The 25,943-nt window shown below is 34.8% G+C and overlaps 1 protein-coding gene and 1 pseudogene across 1 annotated transcript; one reads left to right on the forward strand and one right to left on the reverse strand.

Annotated features, from left to right (window-relative positions):
• Positions 1-1,140: 1,140 nt before the first annotated feature.
• On the forward strand, positions 1,141-9,210 carry LOC136806163 (sorcin-like; annotated as a pseudogene).
• A 5,624-nt stretch (positions 9,211-14,834) lies between these two features.
• On the reverse strand, positions 14,835-17,455 carry LOC136806162 (glutamic acid-rich protein-like). Its single transcript, XM_067062726.1, has 4 exons — positions 17,301-17,455; positions 16,634-16,986; positions 16,106-16,241; positions 14,835-15,154 (listed from the first exon to the last, which is right to left on the reverse strand). Exons 1-4 carry the CDS (start codon positions 17,413-17,415, stop codon positions 14,835-14,837), a joined length of 924 nt encoding a protein of 307 aa, XP_066918827.1. The 5' UTR covers positions 17,416-17,455.
• Between the last annotated feature and the right edge of the window lie 8,488 nt (positions 17,456-25,943).

Below are 25,943 nucleotides of genomic sequence, written 5' to 3' on the forward strand. Positions count from 1 at the left end.
TCAAACTCAATTTTAGACATGAAATCTCTCTGCTGATCCATTTTTTTCCTTCAGGAATTATGGATTGAATGAAGATTGTGGTGTGGATTCTTGCTAGAGCGGTGGTACGCTCAAATACATCTAAAAAAGTATCCAAAAGTAGTAAAGCCTATAGCTGTACAAGGTCCAAAACTCTTCAACAGTATTCCCTCTGACATACGAAATATCACTGGCTGTTCAAAAGATTCATTCAAGAAACGACTCAATAACGACTAAATATCTGTGCTCTATATAGATACCTGTTTTGAACCTTTGTTTTGAACCTCGCACGACGTCGCTCGGTCGCGCAACAAACAAGAAGATTGGCTGAATCGAATGCTCTTTTCTATCAAATTACACGTGTTGGGCTCAATGAGCTGGACAGATGAATATCATCAAATCAAACTGAAGTATACTGAACTAAGTATATTGAATATGTAAAAATTAGAGAACAGAAGGTTAATAAAAAAATAGAAAGTCTTGTGATTTTTAAAAGTTGCTACTTCGAGCGACTTTTTACCTTCTTATCTATTTCATTTTTATGTAAATACGCCGATGCTTCCTTATACTCTGGTGAGCAGGAACAGAATGACCGCGGCGCACGAATAAAAACAGTCATTGCTCACATATTTAACCGGGGGTCTATAAATAACTTACAAAAGAAAGATTGCTGTAAAATAACATCATCAAAACAAATCATGGCACATTTTCTAAAAACAAAGTATAGAACATACTGTTTTCAATATTTTATTTATTCAAAATTTATTTTATTTTAGCTTTTACAAGGTCAAAGTATATACTAACTTTCACCCGTTACTAAATTTGTTTTGGGTCTGCTAATAAAAAATTCTATAAGAGCAAAGAAGTAAAAAGTAACAGCAGGAAAGCGGGCTTGCATTCTCAAACAGTCTCGAAGCCAATTCTTGGGGAAATAATCAAAGTTCTACTACGAAGAATTTACTAGCACTTCATCACAAAATGGTAAGGGATTGCGCTAAAATTACCTATCGACTTTTGTATTTTTAGTCTTTGTTTTAACCATTTCTAATCTGCGATTTGTTGCCAAAAGGTTGTCAAGATGAATAAGCGAGATCAAATTTAATTGACTCATCCAAAAAAAACGCCTTTTAATTTTATGCTGACTCGGCAAAACAAGAGAGGTCAATTTTTAGCAGAACTTTTGAAAAAAAAACTTGCAATTTGTTGAGTCAAATTACAATGGCTTATCCAGGATATGGTGCTCCTGCCCCAGGAGGCTATCCAGCTCAAGGCTACCCACCAACAACAACCAGTAGTGTTATTTATGTGCAAATTGCAAGTGCAAATTTATTTTGTTTTTACTAGCTATAAACTGAACACCATTAATTTTTGTTGTGCACTTTCTCTTATTTTCACTCTTAATAAATTCACTCTTAAATTTCTTAAATCTAAATATAAATAAAACCTCTTTACACAACACTCGAACACAACCGGGAAATTAGTTATTACCCATAAATAAAAGCTTTGTTAATAAATTGGCACATTAACATATTTTCCAAAAGTATTAACACACACGACACAATAATAATATGGAATATGCACAGCCCTTAGAGTTAGTATCCTATGCAAATCTTTCTGCCTGCATGTCATCCTTTAAAATACCGTCCAACTGCTCTAATTTGGGACTATCTGACCAAATAGGCCGATGTAAGTTACATGTGAGTTTACCATCGTCAACTTACCCGAAAATAGATGCGGCCATGATTTCATTATTCATTATTCATTATTTTCCCAACAGCACCTTATCCACCATTTCTGCTAACCATTCTCTCTCAAAATAAAAAATTTTGCTTCGCTTCAACCCTACGCATGTTTTGCGAACGAAAAATAAAGATCGATTGCTACAGTGGCGCTAGATTTGGCAAAAAACTAAAATGGCCGCCAGGGCGGTTAGGCAGATAGATGGGCGTGACGCCCGCTGTAGTTGTAGGATTGAGGGCGGTCACATTTTCTGTAAAAAATCTTCTTTGTTTACCCGTGTTTACTCTGGGAAAAAGGTCATGCGTAGAGGGAATCCTGCGTAGAGACGATTTTAACAACGATGGAGGTTGTAGTTGTAAAGAAATATAGAAATAATGAAATTTTGAGCAGTTTATCGAAATAATGAAATTTTCATGCGGGTGCTTTTTAGAGATGCGGGCGGCTGACGGTAAACTCACATGTGACTTTCATCGGCCATATGGGACTGCAATAGACCTTTTCGCATTTCCATCGCTATATTGAATACACCTTTCCTGTAATTCGTAAAACTAATGCGCGCGCATTATTTTGTTACTCTCCACCGTTTGGTCTCTGGAGGTAAACAAACCCATTTTAGCCTGCTTTTCCTTAGGGAAAGTTGGTGTTTTGAGCTTTTCTTAAGTGCTGTCAAACAAAATCCCCTCAAATTTTAGTATGTTCAATCTATTCATGATACTATACCACCCTGAAAATGAAAAGAGAAGGCCCTTTATTTTGCTCTAAATAGCCTGATTTTAGTCTATTTTTACCATATATATATTTTGGTTTCAGAAGTACAATTTCCAACCCCGGCAATTAGGCCCCCCCCCCCGTTTATTAAAATCTAGAAAATTTCCTAACCCCCCCCCCGTTTATTTCCACCCCTCCCCTGTTTATTTTGAACCTAAGAGTACCTCCCAAACAATTTTATAGAGGCCCCCCAGGGGACCCTCAATACACGCAATCACGCAATTTTTTTTCGAAATTCACGCATTCACGCAAATTTTCCACGAGTTTCATGCAATAACCCGATTTTTAAGAAATCAGAAAATTTTTCGGGTAAAATCGGGGAACCATTGGATCGGTGGGAAAAAGGGAAAATTCACGTGTTCACGCACACTGACGCACAAGCTAGCCCAGATTCACGCTTTCATGCAATCAAAAATTGCATTTTTTTTTCAATTTTCACGCATTCACGCAACTTGGAACAAAAATTGCAATCGAACCAATCAAACGTAATCAACCGTGATTAAATAATTGCGATTCGATTGTCGAACGTAATAGAATCTCAATCGAACGGCCGATTCCTGGGTAATATCATATTGTGTTTGAGTGCGTTCCAGTGTGGTTAGATTGGTTCGATTAATAGTTGACTATGTTCCATTGGTTCGATTGATTGTCAATTGCATTTGGTTAATCTTCGATTTCGTTCGATTACGATTATGTTCGATGAGTTTGATTCCAATTAAATTAAATTGGATCACTTCGTTAGAGCTTTTTAGCGTGGGTAGCCGAGCGCTTAAGTATCGTATGAAAGAGAATAAATCTAAATCAATCGAACGTAATCGAATACAATCGAACGTAATCGAAGCAATTAAACGGCAAATCCTCGGTAATATTCGATTCCAATTCAAGCGTGCTCGACAATCTTATTGCAATTATTCAATTGTGTTCAATTGCGTTTCAATTGATTCGGCATCCGATTCGTTCGTTTGACACCGTCTGGACATGCATAATTGGCATTATATTAAAGTGTAATCTTGTAGAAGAAAAATTAAATTTGCTTCTTTTGAAAACTAGAAATAACCAAATTCGCTCATCTCTTGAACAAGCACTTCAAAAAACCATAACATTAGACATAAACTCAAGCTAAAAAATCACCCGGGAAGGTGCAAAAATAATCCTTATATGGCTGACGGTAGAACCGCCAAATGATCAAATCAAAACATTGATCTGAACCCGCTGAATGTGTGACGTCATAAATTACTTGCTTTCAGGTTGCGTGTTTTGATAGTTTGATGCGTGTACTCTGTCTTGGTGGAATTTTTTAATGGTATGAAAACAGAATATGCAATGTCTTGAAGAACAAATTTCTAAAAGGCTTTGTTTTGTAAATATTTCTTTTTGGATTAAGAAATTCCATCTTTTATTGTTCTAATGATTATACTATTATACTACTAATTCTCCAATCGACGTCCGGTCATTTTGAATGAAAACAGTTAAAAGCTAAAAAGGGTGCGCTATCAGTGAAAGTTATCGTGATATGTTATGACAGAAAGTATGATTGATAAAACTTGGTGGAGTTATCAAACAAATTTGTAGTCAAAGACATTTAGCAGTAAGTGAAAATACAGGCCCGGTATCAACAGACCCATGTTTCGAGCAGTTGATGGTATTATTAAATGGCTTTTAAATATGTAAATACAGAGCAGATAATATCCCCCAATGGCTGGAGTAATTTTATATACAGAACTAAGTCAATAGGTTGTTGCGTTCTCCCAAACAATTTTCTAGTTTATATTCAAAGTTTCAAGTTTTATTTTCGTTTTATAAATTTATGTACATTTTACAAACTACTAACTCTGGAAACAACTTTTAGGACTTACTTACAAGGTGGTTGGATATGGTCAACAAGACAATGGATATATGGAAGAACAAATTAGAAAAAAGGCTAAAGTAAAAACGATAGCTAAAAAATGGTTAAAATGAGGACAAAGTAAGACATATAAGAGATAGAAAGAGGAGAGAACTGTGTACCTTGAAGTCGGGTAACTTGCATCAATGGGAGGGAAACTTGCATAGCCATCAAATGCATGACCAATCAAAGCAGTAAAAATTCCAAAACAAATGAACTATGCAACTCCGGTCGCAGCTCTAATCTACCATTTTAGAATCTTATATTTGTCGTGAGTATTTTTAGCGAGTTACTCCCAACAGAATTGCAGGTAAATAAACCAGCGTGCAATTTGATAATTAAAAAATCTTTAAGATCATAAATTTCAAGATGGTGGAAATTCATTTGAGCTCTATGCAAGTTTCCCTCCACTGATGCAAATTAACTGACTTCACGGTGCATGTATTTTTGTGCATTTAGTTTTCCCACTCCTCACAAAATGGGGTATAGGTACACACCCACACCACTGTATGGCTAGAATCATTTTGACCTAAACATTTTCAGAATTTGTTCAGGCCAAATAGCAAAACGATTTTTTTTAAAGTTTTATTAAGGTTTTAAATTTTTATCATACTTTCAATTTTGCCATAGTTGTTTGGGAGAACGCAACGACCTATTGACTCAGTTTCGCATATTAATTACATCACCAGTTTGGGCCGAAAATTATCTGCTCTGTGTTATGGAAATAAAACCCTAACACTCAAGCTAATACTTTATAGGACGTCGCGCAGGAAGTTTCGCAGAGTTATCACCTGCTTATTAGGGAGAATGTGTTCCCAAGAGAATAATCTACCATCCTTCAAATAAGGTTTACTCTTGCACATTGAGCTTAAGTTTATGTCTAAATATTATGGTTTTTTGAAAGACTTGTTCTAAGAGATGAGAGGATATAACTATTTCAGTTTAGTCACACCAGGAAATCAAGCTTTCAGTAAAAACAACAAGTCAAGTTCCTAAGACAATTAGGTTAAAATAAAAAGCTTGAAACAAAATAAAATGTGAAACAGCTAGCTAACCAACCAATCAAAAGTTGTCATCTGTAGCCAGAGTGTTAGATGGGATGCCTAACCTCCCTTCAACAAGTTTTCACTACACCTGCTGATTGCAAACAACTCTTCGTTGCTGCTCGTTTTATTGCATCCAATCATATTCTAGTATTCAGAATGACAACCTACAACTTGTTGCTTCTTGCTTATCCCAAACAAAGTTTGTCTTTTTGGACCTACCCCGGTGGGGTGGAGGTCCTATGAATTAACCTGTGTCCGTTCGTCAGTTTGTTACCAACTTTTCTCAGGATTGAATCATAGGAATCTTTTGATTTTTGGTACAAAGGTGCAAAATGTGGCAGATTCTGATTTTCGAAGAAAAAAAATATTTGGTCAAATTTCAGCAAAAAACAGCTAAAAAAGGGGTTTTAAGACTTTGTGAAAAATTTGATCATAAATTTTTTCTGATTTTTTACATGAAAGTAGGGTAACATCATTGGTAGGTAATTAAGATGGCTGAAGCAGATTTTCACAAAAAAAAATTTTCGGGCCCAAAAAACGAATCTTTATCTATAAGAATCGCTATATATAAGCATGGATGAATTGCCTGAAAAACGAATTATTATTTTTAAGCATAGATCAATGTTCTTAGCCAAATTATTAGTTTTTCTACAAGAAGAAAATATCACGGTAGAGCGATGTGGTTTGAGTTATTCTAGAAACTTTATTTATTAAGCTGTTCATTTTTCTGATAGTGGATTCTTTTTATAAAGAAAAGCGTTTAATAGCTTTTTCATTTCTTTTTCAAAAGTCATGTTCATTGATTAGTTTTGATAACCAGGTAGGTCCGTAAAATTCTCACTTGTTTAATTGCTCTTCGGAATAACATAGTATTATTTTTGTCTTTCATAACAAAATTATTTCATTTCCTTGACAGGCCATTTTTCATGCCCAGACGCTTCCCCTCTTGAAATTACAAAAAATTGGTAAAAACTGCCTTTTTAATGGAAAAACAACAGAAAAAGTGCCTTTTTGGCCTGCTTGAGAATACGAATATGAATTACCGTGTTTTTTACACTATTTGCAGCCCTGTGAATCCAGGTCGGCATTCGGCAATGCCGACCTGAAAGCCGACGTAACTTGAGCTGAAGTCGGCTTTTATTTGCCGACGTAATTTACACTCTAGGTAGGCGTCATGACAAAAGAAATGTTTTGGGTCGGCAAAGCCGACCTAAAGAGGAAAAATATTATTTGTTAGGTTATAATCTAATTGTGTTATCATTTGATAACACATGATAATCAAGCCTCATTCCATTCTCTTTATAAAACATAAAACTTATTAAACACCATTATTAATGATATTTAAACTAACTGTAGGAAATTTATTGTCTTTGCCGACCTAAACAAGCTACTTAGGACGGCTTTGCCGACCTAAAATAACCTCTAGGTCGGCAAAATTTTGGCCGGCCTACGGCCCGTTTTGATTTTGTCTGAATTCACAGGGCTGCATTCGAAAAGTGAATTTTGACTTTAAAAGCTCATAAGTAGAGAACAAGTTGGTCAAATTTAAAAAGTGATGGCTCAAATTTTAAGTTGGGATATCTACTTTCTAAATATCAAAACTCCAAGCACTTTGGGACATACATTTGTTCAGCCTCAAGACGTCGAGAAACGTCTGAACTTTTTCGTGGTTCACCAGGTAGTATAAATCTTTGAATACTCTTAGCTTAACCTCGGCTAGCCTATCCAGGGATGCGCTGAAGATGTTCTTCAAATCAGTTGAGCCTAGATGTACCCCTTCAGAAGAAAAGCTGAACCATTACTTTATACAAGAATAGATTTCAATATTTTCATCAGTAAATTGAGTATATCAATCTATTCCAGAGTTTAGATTTGGCACTTATGTTAATTCTGAGTACATCACAAGCAATGTATGAAAAGCTATACTGGATGACCAGTTTTATTGCAACTGTTGTCATTTGAAAATTTTTTGAAGACCTAGGAACAAAAAAACTGATTCAAACAAAATTCTTTTCTCATAGTTATGAAAATTATGTAAATTTCATGGTTTATGATACCTTACTAGATATTTATTAACATAAGTTTCTTATTTAAATTCTTATTAAAAATGAGGAAATATCAGCTCCTAGTCAATTTATGCAAGATTTTTCTGCAAAAGTTTTTTTCCTTGATGCTACTGGTTGAGCAAAGTTTTGTGAAAAACAAACTTCTTGTTTATATAAGGTTGTGAATAATTTACAAAGAAGAATATTATAAAATTTCTTCAGTCAATTTTACATTCCTCGATTAAAAGTTACCAAATTTATTCTTCTATCAAAAGATCCAGTTTTACCATGTCTTTTACTCTGGTTTGTTGTTTGATCACACATATTGATCAAATGTACCATTAGGTAATCTAATTAAAAAAACTCTTTATATAAAATTTTGGTTGCTCAAGATTAAACTGCTTCTGGGGCATAATTGATAAGATCAGTGATCAAACAGCATTTTTTGTGTCAACATTGTGTATGTGTTAAAGAAGGTTTATCAAAGTCTAAAAATGGTCTTTATTTGGAATAAGTATTTATATAAATTTCATTTTTGCATTAATAATCAATCATGGCATTCTATTATTTATAGGCTGACCCATTATATGGCTATTTCCAAGCTGTTGCAGGTGCTGTAAGTAGTATAGTTACAAAATTAACATTTTTAAAGGTGATGATAAACTTTTGCATGGATTTTTTTTGGGGGGAATCATGAATTTAAAATCTTTTTGGACATAATTTTGTGACTCTGGCTTTTTTTCACCTAATTGTCTTCATTTTTCTAGGGATTTTTGCAAAAATCCTAATTTGAACTTTTTGCAAGGATATTATTCCAATTGAAATCCAATCACACTAGAGGTGAGCTTCAAAATTTTAATAGAAGATCTTTTAGTTATTGCAAAAAGTACAATTTGGTGTATAAAAAAACCAAACATCTAAGTGATAGTTTTTTTATATTTTTTGTGAATTTTTAGGACGGTGCAATTGATGCACAAGAATTACAAAGATGCTTGACCTCATCTGGTTTTTCAGGAAATTATCAAATGTTCAGTATGGAAGCTTGTCGCCTCATGATTTGTATGTTGGACAGAGACTATTCAGGGAAAATGGGTTTCAATGAATTCAGAGAACTATGGGGTGCTCTCAACCAATGGAAGGTTTGTATAATCATTTTTGATTATATTATTAGGCGAGACCAATTTAATTTGCCAAGCTACCCGAGCCAAAAAAGAGGGTCGGTTGGTCGGCGAAAAAAATTAAAATAAAAGTAGAATTTCACCTAAAAGTTACTACATCTTTACAAAAATGCGAAATAGAAAATATAAAAAGACACATAAAGCTTGAATATGGCGCGCGGAAGCGCCATTAAATACGATCTTTTTAAAACAACACCATCTCGTTTAAAACGATACTATCTTTAGTTTAAAACGATACTATCACATTTAAAACGATACTATCTCGTTTAAAACGATAGCATCTCGTTTAAAACAATAGCATCTCGTTTAAAACAATACTATCTTGTTTAAAACGATACTATCTTTTTAAAACAATACTATCTTCGTTTAAAAACATACTATCTTTTTAAAACAATACTATCTTTTTTTTAAAACATACTATCTCATTTAAAAAGAAACTATCATATTTGAACCGATACTTACATCCAAAATCGAAATAGAAACTTTTCTTCTTTCTTCAATAGGGCCGAGTTACGGTTGTCGAGTTATAGATCAACTAATTTGACTGATTATAAAAAATTCCGAGTTATAATAATATAAATCTTTCTTGTCTCGTTTATCGAATTTTCAACTGTGCGCATGCGCATTACGATAACATGTGGCCGATCACCACGCTCTCTCAGCGTGCTTTCCGCGCCCGGGGTGGGGGTATTTAGGCAAATGGAGGGTACGGTATATGTGCCGCCCTTAAGGGTAGCTTTTTTGGATTTCCAAAGTCCCGCTAAGGGTCGGAAAAATCAGAAAATTAAATTTCAGTCCCACTAAGGGTCGGAAAAGTTTCAAACTTTCTACCCCCTGGAAGATCGAAATTTGGTCAAATTTGTCCTGCTAAGGGTCGTTGAATCCAATCCTTTTTTAAACCAGCAACTTGTTCCTCGTTAATGATTTTGGTTGGCCTTCCCCTCCTCCTTAACGCCATAATGTGTGTGTCACTCTACCCCCAAGTTACCCACTCTCCACCGTAGCCCCTATGATTTGGGTAAAAGAGACAAAACCTTACTCGACATTTAAAAAGTATATATTTTCAAACTGTTAACTCGGCTTTTCAAACCGTAAGTTTCTTTTTTTTAAATGAAATTTAAAATTTATTTTCGAGTTAGTTAACTCTAAAACAAAATTTAAAAAAAATATTTCGAGTTACAAAACAACAGTAAAAAACTTTTTCGAGTTAAGAAGTTCCCTTATGACGTCATAATTTGAGACTTATGACGTCACATTCGTCGTAACTCGGGTTTTTGTAACTCGGGTTTTTGTAACTCGAGTTTTTGTAACTCGGGTTTTCCGGGCCTCGTATGTTTTTAAACGAAGATGGTATGTTTTTAAAAAACAAAGTATTCTTTTAAAAGATAGTATGTTTTTAAACGAAGATTGTATCGTTTTAAAAAGATAGTATGTTTTTAAACGAAGATAGTATTGTTTTAAAAAGATAGTATGTTTTTAAACGAAGATAGTATTGTTTTAAAAAAGATAGTATGTTTTTAAACGTAGATAGTATTGTTTAAAAAAAGATAGTATGTTTTTAAACGAAGATAGTATGTTTTAAAAAGATAGTATTGTTTTAAACAAGATAGTATTTATTGGCGCTTCCGCGCGCCATACTTGAATTCATGGATAAAATGAAATATTAAACATAAAATTCTCAAAACCTTAGAAAAACTACCAAGATTTTGAGAAATTTGACAGTCTGGAAAGCACTGAAAATGAAAATATACTACCNTCATGTTTTTCAGTTTCAGGTAACCCTTCGGGAAGCGGTTCAGACAAAATAGTACGCTTGCAAAAAAGTTTTCCAAATTGAAATCGGCATTCATTTTTGCGATATTTACTACACGTTCTTGAATGGGAGTGTATTTGATATTTAGTGACTAAATTCCATAACTCAGGACTTTCTTCTCTATCAGGAACATTAGCAGAAATAACACTATCTATGTGTTCAATATACTTTTCTTTTCCGTCTTCAAGTTTTGGGACATCTTTTGCCCAAAGCACAATGATCATGTGGGCTACCCCTGAAAGTAAATTCTACTCTGAGAGCATAGTATGTAATTTTTAAGTTGGCCATCCATTATTATCTCTTTGAAAAAACAACTCTTTTCTATATTGATATTGACGCACAAGCACAATAGGATTGCTATTAAGTAGGGCACATCTAGATTGGTAATCAAGAAGGTCATGATCAGTATCAGCATCCCCGCTTGATTGTCTGATAATGGTAACAAATTCCTCCCACCGTAAATCTGCACAAGAGAGAGTCATAAAGTATGTTGGGACACCAAGTTGTTTAACCATTGCAAGAACATCAGATAACATATGTTGCCAGTATGCAGGGGTTCCTTTTATAGTACTCATAAACTTGTATGCATTATCAGATGCTACGCAATTTTGAATTGTATCATTAAAATTATTTGCTAATAGTCCCGCGGTCAAGTTGGAATTTGAAATTCTCATTGCGATATTGATTTTACTTCTAAGATTAAGCTGTAGTAATGTTTTGTGAGCAAAAAAAAATGTAATCTGAATCCGAAGCAAACTTTTGAGTGTAATTTAAAAGACGCTGATTAAAGTACTTTGTTGGCGACAATTTTATATCTCGCTCTACGTTATATCCAAATTTTCCCAGTAGGAAAAAGATGAGGATGGGCTAACTCTTCACAAAATTCATCTTGAGTTAATGAATTGGGGGTTTGACCTTCACCCGGAGCTAAAAATTGCATTTTTCATCATCTAAAATAATGTTTGGCACTTCTGATACAATGACTGTTTCACATGTTGGTGTCCGATACGCACTGAGTGGATCATCAGAATCAAATTCATTCTCTAATTGCTCTTCAAAAGGCTTGATTAAGGTAACTGTTGTATCATCAACAAATCTTATATCATTGGAAGAAGCGTTTGATATGGAATCATTATTTGATAAAACCCTTTCAACATATTCATCATTATTCATTTGGTCAATTATTGACATATCAATATTTATATCATGATACAAAGGATTATTATTCACTAAAAAGTCCAAAGTTTCAAAAACTTTTTGTCGTCTTACTTGCTGCGAAATAACAGGGTTTTTGTAGCATATTTTTCTTTTTAATTCAACATTTATTACACCACTACTATCACTTCCTCTAGGAAGTACTTTACATACACCTGGTGTTTCAATAGGAACATTGCATATTGCACCTTGCAATTTGGGGAATTCACCTTTACGCATGATCATGACTTTAGAAAATAAAATTCTTTGAGCTACTAAAATTCTTTCCAGTTTTCGTATATCATTTAGATTATCTGGGAGATCAAAAATTTGAAGCTTGTTAGTAACAGACTGGCATGGGATTTCTCCCTTCATTAATTTTCTATGACAGGTTGTGCATACGTAGAAATTACCATCAAACGAGGTTACAGGATTAAAATTTTCTATTTCTTCAAAGTTGATCAATGAGAACTTTTGTTCATCAAAACCAAACACAGATTTTTTAAACATACAGCGGTTACACATTACACAGATGTAGGAAGGGCCCTCTTGTTTTTTCTGTTTAAAGTTTTCAACTCTTTTCCCTGGTTTGTTTTTTTTGTCTTTGTAAGCCTTGCGTCTCTTTTCTTTTTCCTGTTCATGTTTTTCTGACCCTTTATTTTGTTGATATGATAAACGTTTCTTTTCTGTTCTTTCTTTATGTTTTTCAGACCCTTTCATTTGTTGCCATGAAAGACGTTTTTTTTCTTTTTCTTGTTCATGTTTTTCAGAACCTTTATTTTGTTTGCGGAATTGTCTCTTAACTTTATTTTTCTTTTCATGCTTTTCAGTACCTTTTATTTGTTCATATGATCTTTTGTGTGAAGCATTTTTTTGACGGCGTGATACTTCCCTCAAAATAACATTTTTAGTATTTTCTACTTCTTGAAAGGCAGTTTTCAGATATATAATGTTAAATAAATTTGCGTTGTATTCAGATCTTATGTGCTGCTTGATTTCATTTACATGGTGAAATTCCAAAAGTACTGACTTGCCAACATCTCCAGGAACTTGACGTCCTGTTGAGTCTCTACTGTGTGAATCAAAAAGAAAATATTTTTTGTTGTAGTGCATCACACCTAAACAATTACCAGAAATTACTAAAACTGCACCAGAGTGCTGCATAAGGATTTCTTCACTGATAAAATTTACTGAAATATTATCTCCGGTCACAAAGTAACCTTCAAAAATATTGAAATCTAGTGTACAAGTACTATTTCCTATTTCAATTGTTTTTGAAAACTCTTCAATATAAGGGGACTGCCCAGTGATGCCAAGTTTTTTGAAATTCAGATCACCTTGATGTAAAACGTAATCCAAATCATGAGTCTTCCACAATGATAATTTTCTAAGTTGCGCATAACAAATAGCAAAAAAACAATTTGACGAACATTGTATGCCTGCAGTCTCACCAAACCTTTCCAAATTTCCCTGATGAAAAGACCCTTGCACACTTTTAATTTCTACAGTGTTTGGACCTGGATTGAGTTCTATATCTCCTGATAATAAAAGTGTGTAATTAACTTTAAGAAAAGTAAGATTTGGATCTCCTAAATTATGCGTCACATTGGGATATCTAACAAAATATACCATTTTTTGAAAGATGCAAAAAATCCAGTGGTGTTTCATAAAACGTTATCTCGTATGATTTTGGAATTGCAAAAAAAAGGATTGTTAAAAGTGCTACAAAGCGAACTGGTCTCAATAGTTTAGAAAAAAGCATCATTGGAAAGTTCTGAACCAATAACAATAGATTTAGAAATACCTTTAACATTTCTCTGAGCTGTAAAAGCAAAACATCCTATACGTGAACGATATGACTCAATGGATATCATTTTTTACACTTTAAAAATTAGCACTACAAAAATTATTATGAACTTATATACAGCAATTAGATATTTGTAAGAGCTGACAGCGCAGCTTTGGTTTGTAAGAGCTGACAGCGCAGCTTTGAGTTGACTTGTAAGAGCTGACAGCGCAGCTTTAGCTTGGTTTGTAATCGAGCTGACAATGCAGCTTTGGTTTGTAAGAGCTGACAATGCAGCTTGTACGGTCGCAGGCACAGGATGACAACCTGCCCTGGCCACGGGGTGCCTCAATCAGATTCAGTGGCCCGTAGTGCATAAATCTGAAGGGCGAAAAAAAAAAAAGCTGCCTCAATCAGATTCAGATAAATCTGAAGGGCAAAAATAAAAAAAACAACTTCTAAAACAGAGCCAGTCCAATAATTAAACTGGATGGATCTGAGAAGCAAAATATAGCTAAAACACAGAAAATAACCTCACAGCTATGAATGCTATTTTCCTACAGACAAAAAGATACAAAGTACTTACAACTTGGACTTCTCTTCGGGCTTCTTCAGACAGTTAGAAACCAGTTAAAACTGCTTTTACCTTTGCTTTCTATCGCTTTTAAGGCGCCGTTCTTACAATATTATTTTCACATAATGGCGCCCCATATTAAAAAATCACTAAATATTTAAGAGAGTTAGTCCACCGATACTTTACAATTACAAAATATTTAAGAGAGTTAGTCCACCGATACTTTACTTTCGATTTCGCAAAAAAATTTTCCGACCCGCGACCCACGAACGCTGATCGTAATACTTTCGCTAAGCGAAATTAATAATAATTACGTCAGAACTGGATCTCGTAAACAAAAGATCTGAACTTATTTCCAAATGTCGCCATAACAACAATTTTATTCTAAAGAACTTCAAATTGGTCCCCTGGGCAAATCATAAATTCTTTTTTCAAGACTTTTTTATGCTTTCGTCATTGTTTCTATTACCTAGTTTTATTGCACAAATTATCCAGTTTTTTAACTCTTTACGTTGAATTTCAATAATTACTAGGTACATATGATTAGCGCGTAAGTACGGAACTCTGAGTGATGTAATTTTTAGTTTATCAATATAAAATAATTTTTGAAATATTGATATTGTTAGCGCTGCCCTATGTTAGAAAAGTATCTTTCAAAATTTCATAATAGTCAACTGACTTTTTTCCCACAAATTGAGAATTTAAAATACTTCTGGCGCGATTTCTTTTATTTTCCTGAATGTTATAATATCAATCAATCAATCAATCAATCAATCAATCAATCAAATCACAAACCTGTAATATTTCTCTGCGCTTTTTCTTTTTCTTCTTTTTCCTCTTTTTCTTTCCTTTCCAGTTCCTCTTTTTCCCTTTCCAATTCCAAAGCTTTCAGTCGTTCCGTTTCCTCGCATTCCCTTTGTTGTTCCTTTTCCATGTGTTCCGCTCTTTCTTTTTCCAATTCCTCTATTCTCTGTTTTAATGATTCGATTTCGGTGCTCTTCTTCAGGTTTTCTTCTGTCAGTTCTTGAACATTTTGCTGCAGTAGGTATTTATCGGATTCCAACTCGAAAAGTGTTAGGTTCAATTTCTCCCTTGATTCTTTGTTTTCTGTGAAAAAAAAAATAGAGGAAATTCAAACATTACAATTAGAGTGAGATATCGCTATGTTGTTTTTAGACAAGTAAAATTTAAAAAAATTTTTTTTTAAATAAAATTTTACTTGTCTAAAAGAATATCACTTTTTTAAAGGACATCTTTTAACTCCTACCATTTGCTTACACATATTTTTTGAAACAAGAGTTAATTCTTTAGCCAGCAGAGTGCCACGCATCTCCTTTCTTTATATCTCAAAAATAATATCTCTAAATGGCATTGTTTTTTCGTTTGTAGAAAGAGTTAGTTTAAAGTACAGAGTTTTAATTAGGAAAATACTACAGTGCCATCTTTCCACATCAGAGCACCAAGTAACGGTATGAAAGTCATTATTTTAAGGAAAAAATTAAATCGATTGGGCACTACCTTATTACACGTTTTTTTTTTTAAGAAACACACTTTTAAGAAACATGAGGCTCAGAATGCCTAAAAATTAAGAAACATCTAAGAAACATGCTGAGGCTGAAAATGAAAAAACGACATTTTTAATTCGTTTTTTTAAGAACCTTCCAATCAAAACATGAAAAATAGGCTGATTATGTCAAAAAGTTTAGAAACATGTAAGAAACATTTAAGGCTCAAAAGGCTGATTTCTTAAGAAACATTGAGGCGTTGGTAAAACTGGTTTCTTAAAAAAAAACAAAACGTGTAACCTCATTAGTAGCTTTCCCAACAGAGCAAGAGAGTTTTGAAAATAATGATCCAAGTCGATTTCCAAAAAATCACACAAGTTCATTTATCAGTTTTGAATCAGAGAAACTGAACCCTTTTTTTTCACAAAAAAGTTTTAAAGTTTTGATGGGTTTTTAGTCTCTCGATCATCAATTTGGTTTTCATCATTCTCTCACACTTTGAATCCGCTCTCCTGTAGGGATAATAATTCGGGAACAGTAAGGAAAATTTTACCTTTGATTACTTTTTGATAATTATTGACAACTTCATGATGTTGTTCTTGAAATTGACCAAGTATACCACACAGTCGTTCAACTTTATATTTATATTCCATCAAGGAATCAATGTTCTCTTGTGAAGATACTGGCATCTAAAAATATGAAAATTTTATACATGAAAATCTTCAGTTTGCCAAAAACAGATCATCAATTTATCACCCGTCTCTACAGCCTCGGTGGAACTTCTTCCACTGCTAACCCATTATCCGTCGCTCGGGGGCATCTGCGTAGTTTAGTCGTTGATCACCTCAAGATAACTTCAGCTAAGTAGAAAATTGTCGAAATAACACTTGCTAAGTCCGAATTTGTCGAGATAACTTCAGCTAAGTCGGAAATTGTTGCGATGAGCGTGGTTATCTCAGAAATTTCTCAGTTAAGACCTGCTTATCTCGACAAAAAAATTGTTGACTTGTTCTTTTTGGAAAAAAGTAACCCAAATGGCGGACAGAAGCCATCGTAGATTCATGATAATAAATATAAATACCTTATTTTCTTTATTTCTATTCTTTTCGTCTGTCGGTTTCTCCTGTTTTTCATCATCGCCATCCTCAAGTGCCATTTCAATCAAAGTCTTCTCATTTTGATTTTCATTTTTCAAAAAATCTATACCACTTTCATCGATCATGCTTATAGATAGTTTCTTCTCTTTGGCTGTGGCAACTGGTGTATGAATGAGCGTACTTTGTGCTATTGGAATGCTTGTTTCTCTATTGTTTTGTTGTTGTTGTTGTTGTTGATGATGTTGTTTCTTGGTTTCTTTTGATTTCGTTTTACTTTTGTTGTGTTTACTTTGTTTTTGAGGACTGGCTTCATCCTTTTCAATGATTTTCTTTGTTTCTAGGGAAGAAAAAAAGTGTAAAACCTTATTCATTATTACCAGTGATGACCCAAAGACTCCTCTTTACATGGATACCTAGGGAATAGCGCAATACTTTCTTCCTGAATTGCTTTATTTACCACTGATGATGCTTCTCTTTAATTAATGAGCATTTAAAGCAGTGAGAAATCAAGTTCTATTTTGAATTCTTTGGTATTCCCTGGCCAGCAATTGAACACAAAACCTTGCATGCTACAGTTTTATACTATGTGTATAGTGCATTCAGGATATTAAAATAAGTGTTATAAATTACTACCAATAGTTATGAAAATACCTTTCTTCTCCTTTGTATATGTTCCATCTAAGGTGTTTGCATTTCTTGTTTTCATATCCATCTCGCTGATTGATTTTCTATGTGACCTCAATAATACTCCTTTTCTTAATGACATTACCAAATTATTGATATTTTTATTTATTTGTCACAGATATCTAAAAATATAAAGAGAAGTTAGCAAAATAAAATTCTTTTTAACAATCCCTGAAATTTAACTCTAATCTTATAGAAACTAAATCTGTAAACCAATTCAAAACTGTTCACAGTGCAGCACAGTCATCATGGATTGTCCATTTCTTGTAAATCAGGTTCCCTCAAAAAAAGTTAGATTACTACTTACTTACTTAGCAGTTACTTGTGATGTCTGATTTAAGCTTGATACCAGGAGGGGCAACTGATGCAGATGTCAAACTATGGCTAAAAATAAGCTTCTTCAAAATAGTATATAACAAACATTGTATTAAAAATGGTGGTATGGTGGTATATTAAAATATCTCTGTATTTCACATCAATTTAAATACATCTTTCAGCAAAAAATGAAAAAAAAACAATCATGAAATCAAGCCCATTTACGACCCACACAGAGAAAGCACAGAATAAACCAAAATTTGAATACAATAATTTTCCTTTAATATTCAATAGGTGTTCTAATCTTCACCAGTCTGGAAAGGAGGGAAATGTTACGCCGGAGCTGCGCCAGGCTGCGCCAACCTAACTGAAAAAGTTGATGGTAGCAGATCTCAAAATTCAAACCTACGCCGGAGATATCCGGCGCACAAGCCGCAATTTCCAGACTGGAATCTTCATAATGATCATACTCCTGTATCTCTAAGTATGCCCCAATGCACCTGTATTCTTTAAAGGGGAATTAACGTTTCAAAATTGTCAACAAACAAATATGGTTTATAGGGCTTTACTCTTCTACATCCGGAATAAGAGTTGTTTGAAAATTCCCTTGCATTGCTATGGATACGAAAAATGTGAAGTAGCACACGCCCTGTGTTTCTCTTTTTTATAAGGGAAGAGTGGTGAATGATGATTTAAAATGCAGTTTTTGAGTTTCTTTTTACCGTTAGAAAGTTCACTGCAACTTTGGAATACTAACTAGACTCTCCTAGTATTATTTCTTCAATGTTTTGATAAATAGAGTGTAACAGTAAGAATAGTTGAAGCGCACGTGACGTCACAAAATCAACAGAGGGGAGTTTTTCTCCATTGCAGAGTCAGAATTGTGAGAAATTAAAGATTGAATAACTCAATGAATAAAAGACATTTTGAAGTGGTTCTTTTTTTTGTTCGATCACATTTTTCTTCCTCTTTAATGTTTCAAAAAAAAATCTCAGGATTAATTCCAAACGTTAATTTTCCTTTAAATTGGATTAAAACTTTTGTCGTTTGATATTGAGGCTAAAAAGTGGCATAGGTTTTACATTTTAATTCATGTTAGAAGTTAGCCAAGTTTCTAGGCTAATAGTATAATTTTGACTGTAAAAAGATGTAAAGGAAAGACCTGCCAATTTGAGATTTTGCATGAGATAAAAATTTCCAAGTAAAATCTGAAATCTCAGCTCAGTTTTCCGTTTTTTAAAACTCAGAAAATTGGGGAAACTGTTTCCGAAAATTGGAAAATCAGGGAAATGTTTTTTCGGAAATTGTAAAAAGTTTCTTAAAAATCGAAAATGCGTTAGATTACAATGAGAAATCAAGTAAATTGTGTGGGACAATGTTGAAATGCGTGAGTCACACTCAATATGTGAGAGTTGGCAGGACTGAGCACTAGAAACTGATCAAATGCAATGAATTGAGCTGTAACGAAGATTTGATTGTTTGCAATCAGTTGTTTGTATAAGTGTAGTGAAACTTGTTGAACCGTGGTTAGACATTCACATCCGACATTCTGGCTAGAAGTCTTATAGTTTTACTATTTTGTCAAGAATTTTTGGTGAGTATTTTAACTTTTGTGAATTACCCTTTCAAGACAGTTAGTCACACTAGCGTCCCACTGTAATGTGTATCAAAGATTAATGCTGCGAAAGCGCTATATTTACTTGACTCGCAAGCAAAAAAATGCATCACAGAACTTCTAAAGGGATCCATGAAAAAATAACCTGCCACTTTTTACTGTAATGAAATTAACATTTTCAAAAACTTTGAGAAATTGGCTAAAATTTGAGCCATAGTTGAAAAAATTTGAGCCAAGCCTGGCCAAGCCAACCTTGAAAACTAATTTGAAGATTAACTTCCCAAGAAAAGGATCTACCAACCTTGATCCGCGCATCACCGGATAGGCTTTCTCTCGGAAATTTTGCTGGACCTCAAAATGACCTACACGTTTTTTTTTTTTATAAGGAACCTTAACTTTGCTCTGAGCCTGGAGTTCCTTATTTTTACAGAGAATTTCAGTCTCAAAGTTCCTTATCGAGTTCCTTACTACATAGGAAATTTTGAACTTTTTGCCCCTTGAAAGATCAAAATTTGGTCAAATTAGTCCCAATAAGGTACATTATTTTCAAATCCACTTATTCTCAGCCTGAGCAGTTCCTTAACAATTCCTTATTTTTTGAACCATTTTCAGCCTCGAGTTCCTTATAAACGTGTTCCTTATAAAAAAACAATGTGTATTTACATGTGCGGAATTGTACAGCAAGCCTCACGCCAAGCAAAATTTCTTTTGTACCAACATTCAATTTTTCAATAAGGGTGCAAGATGGGAAAAGAGGCGCAAATTGTTGAGAGAAAGCAAATTTAGCCAAATGAAAGCTAAAAATCGATGGATTATGGCGGAGTCATTCACGTCGAGCTGGAATTATTACTTTACACCAACCGCAACTGAAAATCAAACAATCTTTGTAAGTACATGTGTAGTAAATTACCCTTATTACGCCAATGCGCTAAAAACATTTCAGTTGTACGCCAAAGATCTTTGGCGTTAGTTACACGAAATCCATACCGTAGAGTCGTCTAATCTCGACATACGTCTTGCAATCTCGACATAGCTGTAGGCTGGTCTTCGAAATAAAAAATCAAACATAAACAAATACATACCAAAGTTATCAATCAATCACTATTATATATATATATCAATGTACTCTCTCTCTATCACGTCACAGATTGTTAATATAATATGAGAAATGTGAAGTGAAGTTATTACTTATATTTGAAAAGAAAACTTTAACGATGTAGTAATCGCTAAAAACTAATTAGCATACTTTCAACGAAGATGTCCAAATCACAACAACACAACATTTTGCACGCGAGGAATTTTTTAGTAGACATTTTTACTGTGAACCGAAAATAATAAAAAGAACCCGGTTTCCTTTTGAATTTAATGTGACCGCCATACTGGCAATCTCCCGGCGTGCGGCCTGTTAGCGCCTAGAGCGTGTGTTTTTATATATAAGGAAGGGGAAACCAGGCTAAGCGCGCGAATTATTTTTATCACGTGACTTGAAGCGTAATAAAGTTGTAAAATTTTAATGATGGACACGAGAAAGTTACAAGGAAGTTTGCATGCGTTTCGTGTGTTGTGTAAAACTGCTTATAATTTGGCTGTTTTTTTAATTGAAAGGATTGTAATGTTTACTGAACTTCTAGTTTGATGGATGAACTTGTTCGATAAGAATGATACCAAGAATTTCATTCAAGGTTTGTTTTGATTATTTTACAGATCCGGTGTCGAGATTGCAAGACGTATGTCGAGATTAGACGACTCTATGGTACTGGTAAACAAGGCCTTAAAAATAGAAGCGCTGCCTTGGGAATTGAATCGACAAATTTTGGTTGGTTGATTTTTGCTGCTGCTCGTTTTATTTTGTTTCCAACTTTCAAGTTTTAATCAATATTGTCTTGCAAACTTGATTCAAGTAACTCTCATCCTCATTGTTGAAATGTATCCTGTAGATGACTGATGTTGTTTTTTCTGAAAGCTTAATTTCCTAGTGTGACTAACTGTCTGAGGATTCCAAAGTTCAAAAATAGTCCAATATAAGGCTCAGAATACAGCCTGGAAGTCTGCCAACCCCTCCCAAATTGAAATATTCAATTAAATTAAAGACATAGCCCAAAATCGACTTTCTTGCCGGAACCCAGTCTGGAATTCATGCACAGGCAGTACGCCGAATATATTCGGCGTGAGAATGTCCTCAATTGGGTGTAACTTTCTTGATCCTCACAATATCTTCGGTGTGGCTTTTGCATGGATTCCACACTGGGCCGAAACTTTAAATCTTGAAAAATGTTAAAATAACCTGAATAGACCTTTTTCCAAGCAAAGAGGCCATGGATAATTATGTAGTCCAGCAGAAAAACAATGATAAAACCATGCATAATTATCACAATGTGCATGATACAGTAATTATGCATGGCTCTATCATTGTTTTTATGGCTGAAATACATAATGATTCAACAGGATGTCCTCTTTGAAAAAAGGTCTATTCTCAACCATGATTGTAAATGTAGGAAACCTTGAATTTTGTAAATTTAAGGATAACTTTCCTTTCTTTATAAAAGAACAAACGGCAGTAATCATTTTGCAACTTATCAAAAACTGGAAATATTTACATCTAGGTTTTTAAGCAAAAGTAAACCAATCCAGACTTTTCCAACTGCTGAAACATAAAAAATCATCTAAGTTTTAGAAACCATTTTGAAACAATTTTTGCATCCCCCATCTTTCTCCGAGCGCCGCGCGCTTATGCGCCAATCAAAATCGATTCATAAGAAGATTGTCCAATGAACTTCGAGAAAAATCAAAACAAATATGGCCGCTACAGGTATTTCAAAAGCTCCGGGTTGCAAAAAGAAACTTCGGGTGCCAGATTCTACGGACAAGATTTCGGTATGATAAAATCCAAAGCGAGCGCCAAAATCAAAAATTCGGATGCGTTAAATATAGTCTGAATCGCAGACCTCTACAAAACCCCAGGTAGTATATGCTAAGGAGCACGAATCCGTTAGTGGATACCAGTAGCCTACGGTAAATATAAAGCGCCTTTTTTTCCGATTTTGGGAGCGTTTGTTATGGGTAAGAGACTGTTCATCTAACGTTTCCAGACCATCTAAAAAGAACGACAAATAACTATTAAAAAGCGACAAAAACAAACGACAAACCCTAACTATCAAAGAACGACATAGATACATAGAATAGTATAGTAATTCAACAACACGTACTAGCTACTACTCAGATAAAACTATGGTAATCACCCGGGGGGGGGGGGTACACTACCCTTACCGGGGGGCGTACGGGGTTTGCGATTTCCGAAATACCGAATAATTTTGCCGAAATTTCCGAAATTCCGTAAAAAAATACTTGCAATTCCGATACCGATTTTTTGGGGTATTTTTCCTCGTTTTGACTAATTTTTCATCAAATTTGATTTTTCATATATGAATTCCGAAAAAAGGGGATAAAAACTTTATAATACCGAGATTTTGAAGCAAAAATTCATGGATTTCCGATACCGCAACAATTTCAGAATTCCGAAATACCGAAGGAATTTAGCCTGGTTTCCGAAATTCCAAAGAAAAAAGGGTCGATTTCCGCAATTCCGAAAAACGGTACGCCCCCCACCTTACCGACCGACGGGGATACTCCGCTAAGGCTCGAAAAATTGACACTACAGTGAGACTCGTTTTTTCAAAAGTTTTGCCGAAATTTGCGAAAAAATGACCCTGAATGGGACAGAAATTCCAAAATTTTCTACTTTTTCCCCAAATTTTCCAAAAAAGGCACCCTACGAGGGACTGATTTTTCTATTTTGAGTTTATGCGACCCTACCCGGGACTCGTGATGGTTAAAAAAGGTACCCTGACCAGCGGCGCATCCCCGTAACCCATTTTGCCGTAGTTAGTACCCCCGGTGGGGTGTGGCAGATACTCACTCCACATTGGAGTCGGTGCTGGAGGTAGTAGTGTGGACAAAGATTCCCAAAGTTGCCGTTGCCACCTCTGCCCCGACCCCCTGCAAAAATGACAGCAATTTTGTTTTCACTGCAGATTATTTTGAGACTTTATTTTAGCTTTATCTAAGCTGTTAAATTTTCACCGGGTCACTCAACCTCATTCCCTGCGTATTATCAGCTCTTTGATGCTTCTGGCATCAATCAGTGACAAATAAAAGTCTGGGATACATGTGGACGAGGTTGCGGGTACTGAGGCATATGTCACTGTGGAAAATTCCAAAATTCGCAATGAAAATTATTCAACAAATTTGAGGGAATCTGGAAAGTTTAAAGAACTTTTGAAATACATTTTCTTTTTAAAATATGATATCCTGAAATCATTGATATCGCAAAATTACCAATAATAAAAAAAATTATTTTGAAAAATTGTAACCAAATAAATAAATCAAATATAATCTAATACCCTGTAAAAGGCCCTTGATGTTTGTCTCTGTTTCAAAAGTTGAATCCCATAATTGTGTCGGGGGGGGGGAGTCACTCAAGTTAATTGACCTTTAAAACGGCCCTTAAGGTTCCAAGCTTCCCGAAGTGCACTGTAAGGGTCGATTTGAAAACCTAATTTCGGGCCACGTACGGTCGTTTTTGAAACGAATGAAAAAATCTTTCTTTTTCTTTAACCCTTTAAGTGCCGATGTCGTATATATACGACATGGGCTATATAGGAGGGCGAAGCCCTCCTGTAATGCCCAGTTTGAGTTAGAAATCGTTATTTTTGGTCGAACTCGTAGGAATTAGATTGTCCTTTATGGTCAAGCAAAAAAAAATTCAAAAGTGAGTCTTTCCAGCGAAATTTTAAGCAAAAAAGTCAAAAAAATGCAAAAAATTGACAAAAATTCACTTTTTTGAGATTCTGACCGTTTTTTGACTATTTTTGGTCAACGAGTGATCCAAGAACCTCCAAATTTGCCCTGTTTTAAATTCTTTCTAGTGAATTGATTGAAATTTACCACTGGGCACCTTTCATCAGTTCAGTCAGGTCCGCGCAGCGGGCCTGACTGCTTTAATCCCCCAACCTACCCCCCCCCCCTTGGCCGCCGCCCACCACGCCCGTCCTAAATCGGGCGGCGCCGAAGGCGCCCAAAAGAAAGTAGAGACTCTAAGCTATCCAACGAGCTATATACGAGCTTCTAATTCCTTCTAGATCAGGAGATATAAGCCCTTAAAGTTTGAACTAGCGATTTTTTAAAAAAAACTTAGAAAAAAGGACCCTGGCACTCAAAGGGTTAAAAAGTTGAATCCAGGAAAACAACCTTACAATGGTCTTTGGGGGGGGGGGGTAATGCACAAAATTTCTTATAACAACAATTTTGTAATGATATGAGGCTAAAAGTTGGAAAAGTTAGAACAAATTAGGAACAATTTCAGATATTAAAGGTTTTGCTTTTAAATAAGAGTGATATCGTTTTCTTACTCATCAATCTTAATTCACAAGCTTTTTCACATTGGATTGACACATATGTGGAGCAAGATTGGTCAGAAAGAGGAAAATTAAAACATTTTTTTGCTTATGTCAGCATAATATAACAATAGGCAGACACTGTCCTGATATGAAACATGTGTCTGATATGAAACGAACACTTATGTAAAAATAAAACCTTTAATGGAAAAATGCTAAGTTTTAAACCCTTTTTTAGCTCGCAAACTTTCCGGTTCTAGTAAAATATATTGCCTAAAATTATTTTCCTAATTGAGACCAACATTTAGCTAGAACATTACATTACTTCACGGAAACATCACGGTTTTTGCCAGCAGTGACAAATTTTAAGCTACAGAAAAACTGTCCATAAATTACCACTACTGGCAAAAACCGGGGTGTTTCCGTAGAAACACGACGTCACTGATGTCGAATTCACCACGTTTCTTCTATGAAAGTTTATAGTAGATGTGTTTTCTTCAAAGTTTCATGTCAGCTTAGCGATCAAAAATAAATCATGTATTCATATAGGTACATATATCATATTTAGAATTCAAAACTTCCTATAACATCCAATTTTATACGATTGGCATCATGTCCAGAATATTATACTTGTTTCCTGGGAAGTTGGAACGTGTTTGTAGGTAAAATTTTCTGAAATTGAAATTTTGTAATCCAGAACCAAAGTTTGATAAAATCTATAAATGAAATGTCTCCCGATTGACCATCGCAGCCAGGTGATTAACGACAATTTCTGCAGCTGATTGTCAAAAAATCTGACCGCAGTTTCAACTGGACCAAGTTAAAACATTCCTAACATGTTCTCTATCCTTTTGCTTAGTCATCAGTCAAATAATTACCTACTGGAACAATTACGTCATCATAGGTTGGCGGTGGGTCGTGTATACCAGGCGGAGGTGGTGGTGCTTGTCTTTTGAGTGAAGACTTTCGCGGAGTGTTTTCGTAGATACTTTCTGGTGGGGGTGGCGGAGCTGATTTCGGTTTTATGACTGGTTTTTGAGGCGTGACGATCGCTACTTCTACTTGATGGGCGTGTGGCGGTGGGGGCGGATTATTTGAAGGTTTTATTATAGAATTCCGTGGAGATATTGTTGCAGGTTTCACAGCAATTGGTGGTCTTGTAATCGAATCAGGACGGGGCGGAACGCCCGGTCTTTTATTTGGTAAATTAGGCGCTGATGGGTCGGTTCGTATCGACGCTGATGGACCAGGGCCTGGGTCACGGGATTGCTGACCAAGACGTTCTAA

Source organism: Clytia hemisphaerica, unplaced genomic scaffold (assembly GCF_902728285.1).
Source record: "Clytia hemisphaerica strain Z4C2 unplaced genomic scaffold, Clytia hemisphaerica genome assembly, whole genome shotgun sequence".
Classification (NCBI taxonomy): domain Eukaryota; kingdom Metazoa; phylum Cnidaria; class Hydrozoa; order Leptothecata; family Clytiidae; genus Clytia; species Clytia hemisphaerica.